Source organism: Atta colombica, unplaced genomic scaffold, assembly GCF_001594045.1.
Source record: "Atta colombica isolate Treedump-2 unplaced genomic scaffold, Acol1.0 scaffold147, whole genome shotgun sequence".
In the NCBI taxonomy this organism is placed as follows: domain Eukaryota; kingdom Metazoa; phylum Arthropoda; class Insecta; order Hymenoptera; family Formicidae; genus Atta; species Atta colombica.
In genome coordinates, this window is record NW_017259236.1 from 418,917 (window position 1) to 425,580 (window position 6,664).

The following is a 6,664-nucleotide window of genomic DNA, read 5'->3' on the forward strand; positions in this document are numbered from 1 at the left end:
TTCTTTTTTAGAAAAAACAAGTATAATTAATAGAAAAAACAAGTACAATTTAATGACAAAATATATATATATGTAAAAATACAAAAATATATATATGTAAAAATACTATTTCTATGTAAAAATAATTTGTAGAATGTAGTTTTAAATTTAAGCGGGATTTTACAACGTATAAACGGAAAAAACAATTTCGTGCAGAATTCCAGAAAAAATAGATTTTTAAACTTATTGTGTGATTATTGTTATTAATTAGAATCTGTAAATTTAACGCGCCGAAAAAATAATGGGTAAAGCAGTATAGATCTGATTACCTGTATATTTCACATTATGTAAAATTTCATGTTCAATGAAATGCCAAAAGTATATACAATATTACATGTGAAGTTAACATAATCTGTAATTTTTTATGTGGATTTACATTATTATGCTGGTAAGATTGGAAAAGATTTATAAGTATAATCACGTAAATACTTTTTTCAATGTATGATTGTAGCTCCGTGTTAGAGTGTTTAGTTACCACTCCAGAAGTCGTAAAGGTTCCATCGATACCGCGTTTTTAAAAATTGCGAAATATGCGATGCGTAATTAAATAAATAAAATAAATTATATTTGAAACTATAAATTAATTAATCTTATAAGAATAATAAGAAAGCAATGTATGTTAAAAATAAAAAAAAATTTTTTCTTATATCTGAACTTGATTTCTATACAATTAACATTTAATATAACGTATAAAAATTAGTATATGAAACCATATTCGAGATCATTATAAAAACGGAAATTATACATTTCTATACAGAGTCTATACATAGAGTTTGTTTAACATATCAAAATTACTGTGCGCATGATTTTAGCGCGAGATCAAATTTTGAATATGAAATACCATGTTCAATGGAACCCCGAAAATACATATTGTAAGTAAAATTAATATAATCTATAATTTTCTAACTGTGAACTGTAATATTACATAATTATGGATCGAAAAATAAACTAGCATAATCATGTTATTTCACACAAATACTTTTTCAGTGTAAGAAAAATATTTCTGTACCTATTTTATGTTTGTTATGGAATGTAATTTAGACATAAAAGTTTGCTTTAAATATTTATTTTGTTTAAGTTATATTAAATTTTATTTTGGAAAGATATCACACTACTCTTTACAATATTATCCTCGTATATATATTTGTAAAGTACAATAGTATAGTCCCTAGTACATTAATATACTCCCTCAAAATAACGTAATTGAGAAAAATTAAAAACGATGTAATTTAAGTATAAACAAATTCAAAATATTAATTTTCCACATTTGAGTTTAATAGTGAGTCAAATTTTGTAAAATGAAACTAAATACAGAAAACTGAGATTTAATCTGCTCCATAACTGAAATTATTACTGTGAATTAATTAATGAAATACATCTGTATTATTTTCTATTTCAATATATCTGGCCCAATCAGGAAACTCTTTAATTCCGTAAACGAAAACACCCCATGTAGGGAAAAAAATTACTTCTACTATCAAACAATAAATTGCAGGTGCACAGCCTCCAGCCATTAACCAACTTGTAGGGATATGTCCTGCGATTGTTACAATTGCGTTCGGTGGTGTGCCAACTGGCAAGCGAAATGAAAATGAACACATCAGTGTGGCTGGTATCATTAAGTACAAAGGATGTATTTCCATTGCCACGCACTGAAAAACAGATAAATGAAGATTAATTTATTATTTTCGGAAAAACTTAATAAAATTATATTAATAAAAATATAAAACGTAAGATATATAAATATACAAGGAGTTTCAGGATTATCAGAAAAATTTTAGAGAAAAGTGAATCTCATCAAGAGATCTTAATGACTCATGAGTGCGAGCGTGGCATAGCAGGCAGCGCACGAAACTGTTATGCCAAAGATCCCGGGTTCGATCCAGACAGAACCGAATTTTCGAACGCTCGTAGGAAGACCACTTTTTCAATAAATCATCGATATTAAACTGTAGATCCCATATGACTGTGTACAACCAGCGTGCGCACCACAGACATATGAGAGAAGTTACGAGCAATAGAACTGAGGAAATCTCATTAAAAAGAGAAACTTTTATAAGAAATTTGTATCGTAATTTTAAGGAACTAAGAGCTTCTGATTACACATGACAAATGACAATACTATAGTTTACATTATAGTTTACATTATTTTATTTGCAGAAAGACAAAAAAAATAAAATCATGAAATATTGTCAAACATCACGTGCAATGCATAATCAGTTTAATATAATTAAACGGATAAAAATTTACTAGCTCAGGAAAATTAGACGATTTTTGGCGATATAAAGGAAAAAATTGCTGCAAAGCTGAATTTTTGTATATATTGTGTATATTTTGTAATAGTGTTCTTTTTAACATAACAAAACTACCTATGTATGAAGGCATGGTCGGCTACGCTATCTTGAAAAAATATCGCATAAAATTGGTTTTTTGCAAATATCCTAGAAACTATTTGTTGTACGGAAATTAATTTTCAGTTCGAAAATAAAGCTGATAAAGTTCCCCACAATTTCGTTTCTTAACGAACTTCGTACGCGCAATAGTTTCCGAAATTTTTTTAAAGGATCCCTTATTTTTTAATGTTACGTAAATATATTTTGGCTTTGTGAATATCTCAAATTTGGTTGTACCTACGTACAAAATACATATAACAAAAAAAATCAAAAGAGTATTTAATTATTTATAAAATGATTTTTTTAAATGAATATCATACGGCCGATAATTATGGAGATATCATTTTTTAAAGGCATTTTGATTTACGGACATTAGAAAAATTATAAAAAAAGATCCATTTATTAATTGTTATTCATAATTATATGTTGTTATATATAGACATATTTTATTAAATTTATTTGAATGCGTCTTCTAAATTGGTGTCTGTATATATTTCCTCCTCTATTTTGCTGTTGTATTTGTAACCATTGGCATCATTTCTTGGCAATGTCCGGTGTCCGCAAAGGTCAGAATATTTCAGCCCTAATCTTTTGCATCCAGACGGTGATGAATAACAATCTTTCCTGCAATTGCAGGATATAAGATTTAAAATAGTAGTTGAGGCATGTTCCGATATACACTGCCGATATACACTGGAACACGGCGTTGGTAGTCGCTAGTCTCCTTCACTTTTATTGGTGATTTATCTATCTTGTAACCATATGAGCATAAGAGTCGACGTGTTATTGACTCTGATCCGAAGATAGCATCTGATTAGGTGTTTACTTGTAATACGTAGCTTAAGGCGGAAATGTACAAAAGGGAAGGTCGGGAAGCGTTCCAAGGATTGTATCTCGATCTGGCGTCAAAACGTGAATAAAGTGTTAACGTTCTGCTCAGTGCATTGACCTCTTTCTACGCTCTTATCCGTTCATCCGTTACACCTGTCATATACTAAGATTTCCCTTAAGTGTTTGTCCTATTATTATTGCCTCTCGAAGATTTGTTATAGCGTTCTTGGGGATTTCCTACATATTCGCGAACGTTTCTTTCCATTAGGCTTGTTTCCCTTTCTTTAAATATTTCTAGCTAATTTTTTGCAGTCTCCTTACAATATATTTAGTGATTTTCTGTTATCGTAACTTTTCAATGTGAAAAAAGTGAAACAAATTTATTTTGTTTATTGGATTATCGTGTAAAATCTCAAAGTGTAAATAAATGTGTAAGTAAATTCGCAGTCAGTATATTAGTTTATTTCCAATGACAATAATTTTTCTCAATGTATATTTCATAATATATATTTATCTTTTCTTACGATCGTGTTTTAGATAATTTTACAAATTTAATTAAAGCCGTTGAAATCGAACCAAGATAATTAATATCCAATAACTTCATTATTTCATCGATTATTTATCAAAGTAATACCAAGGCCACTTATTTTGGCTACTAAATCTATATAATTTATACATCGACGCTTCTTGTTGGTAAGCAATTTTTAAAAATTTGTGATTATTCATTCTCTTTATGAATGATATTTATTTTTTTTAATCGAATAAATTGTGAAGTTTCATTTAACTCAATCAAATTTTTTTATAAAAAAATGTAAAAATTATAATGAAATCATGAAAAAATGTTTTATTGTTATTTTGTTCATAAAAAGTGCATTAAAAATATCATTGTGCTAGAAACAAAATTTATTTTCCTTCCAGGGGATGTATAGAATAATACTTAATATCGTGTATGTATAGTAAAAATATGTTATTTTTGAAACTTTTTTGTTAATAATTTTTTAATGGAGAGCGACCGCTTGTCGCAGGTAAACTCAGGCAAGTAAAACCTGTCGCAAGTCATTTAGGATCATGACCTTGACAATACAAGATAAAAGTCATCAGAGCTGGGTCCCCTAATGCACAATTATCAGATCTTTGGTTATAATGATTCTAATTCACTGACATTATACTTCTTTCTTAATTTCTTATCAAAATTTCTATTTACGAATAGCTGTGTCTATATTAATACTGCAACTAATAAAAACTCATTCTAAGAATGGCGATATTCAATTATTTTGTTACTTAGAAATATTATACAATAATATATCATTTCATATTCTTTTAAATAATTTTCCTGACTTGGCCATCTTGATCAACAATACATGGAACATAGCAAAAGATGTCATCCAAATTCAAACCATTCATGAGTCTCAGTGCAAGACACAAGAAAAGACAGTTAACTATTAGGTGTACAACTTTGCTTCTGCCGTTTTTTTTCCGAAATTCGAGGCTTTATTGTAAAAAAACTGATTATACATTTATAATTCAAAGTATTGTCCATCGCTGGCCACTACTTTCTCCCATCTTTCGGGTAGCGTACGAATCCCGCGTCGAAAAAACTGGTCATCTTTTGAGGCTATTCACGAATCGATCCAATTTTTTACTTCTTCATAAGACCGGAAGGGCTAGTCATCCAGGCCGTGTGCCATTGATCGAAACAAGTGATAGTCAGAGGGAGCAACGTCTGGAGAATACGGCGGGTGGGGTAGGACTTCCCATTTCAACGTTTCCAAGTATGTCTTGACCACTTTCGCAACATGAGATCGAGCATTGTTATGCTGCAAAATCACTTAATCGTGTCTCTCGTTGTATTACGGCCGTTTGTCTTTCAATGCTCGGCTCAAACGCATCAATTGCGTTCGATACCGATCGCCTGTGATTGTTTCAGTCGGTTTTACAGTTCATAATACACTACGCCGAGCTGGTCCCACCAAATACAGAGCATGACCTTAGACGTCAAAATCCGTTCTTGAAGCATTGAAACCACTCACGATACATTCTTTCTCTAATAGCGGCCTCACCATAAGTATTTGAGAGCATTCGATGAGCCTCAGCCGCAGATTTCTTCATATTGAAGTAAAAAATTAAAATCTCCCGCAAATGACGAGAATTTGGCTCGTAAACTGACATTTTCAATCGAGAATAACTTTATGATGCAGACACAAATCGACTAATGTTTCTATGGGGTTATGTTGACAGATGCCCAAGTTTATTGTATGATGTCTATTTATTTCGACCACCACTTACCGCTAAAGCCATCTAGGAAAACGCGGAAGCAAAGTTGTACATCTAATACAATGGAAAGTCACTCAAGAGATTTCGAATTCGTATAAATTCCGGCACAGCAGCTTATTTGATCTGTCTCCGGTAACATTATCCGAAACTACAATATAATGAATCTATCAGTAAGAATGAAAATATTATATCATATTTCTGGCACGCATGAGAAAAGGGAAAATAGTACCGAAGAAGAACGAGTAACAGTGTAAATCTTCACTTACTTGTTTGGTTTTAGCATACTGATAAATATTTTATCAGTTATCAATTAGTAATTTTATCAGTTATCAGTTAGTAATTAATCAATTGAAATTAATCAAATTAAAATGTTACTGAGGTATAGTATTGAAATATAATGCAATAAAATACATTTGTTCTGTTTCAGTATCGCGTGGTGCTGTGAAACTGCAAGATTTCATTTACATCGCGATCAAACAAACTATGACTGACTAGTAAGTAAGTTCACTTGGCTCAGCAGAGAGAAGCTTTTAAGATTGAGATTCTACAGGTACTACGTATGATAAAACAAAGATATCATAGAAAAAAAGAAAAGAAACATGATCAAGAACGATGAAAAAAAAAATAGCGAAGAAAATGCTGAATAAGACAAAGATGATGTTATATCAAATGAAGAGAAGGAATCATCAAGATTATTCTGAAAATAGCAGTTCGAATTCAGCGATTAGAAAATAAATAGAATACCTATATGTGTGTGTTAATACTTTTTTAAAGATTTTTCATTCATAATTCTTTTTTAAACATTTTTTACACTTATTATTAACTCTACTTATTATTAATATTACTTATAACATTATTTTTACATCTTATTGATTGTAAAAGTTATAATAAGATTTTAAATATTAAAAATAATATTTTTTATATAATGTAAATATGTTTCTTATTCATACCTCATTAAAAACAAAGTTTTTATTTTCAAATTTAACTTTTTTATATATACTTAATTTCATTTTAAGTTTAATTGTTTACAATTAATTGTTTACAAATTATATTTAAAGTAAAAATTATATACAAATTATAGTGAAAAGTTAAAAATCAATAATTAAAGTTAAATTTGAAAAAAAATT

The 6,664-nt window shown here is 29.5% G+C and overlaps 1 protein-coding gene across 1 annotated transcript in view; it reads right to left on the reverse strand.

Annotated features, from left to right (window-relative positions):
* Positions 1–1,403: 1,403 nt before the first annotated feature.
* Positions 1,404–6,664, reverse strand: part of LOC108685200 (protein I'm not dead yet-like) — a 72,084-nt gene continuing 66,823 nt past the window's right edge. Inside the window, exon 7 of the mRNA XM_018189891.1 lies at positions 1,404–1,691. Within this exon, the coding sequence (XP_018045380.1) occupies positions 1,404–1,691 (288 nt within the window). The remainder of the gene's footprint in view (positions 1,692–6,664) is intronic.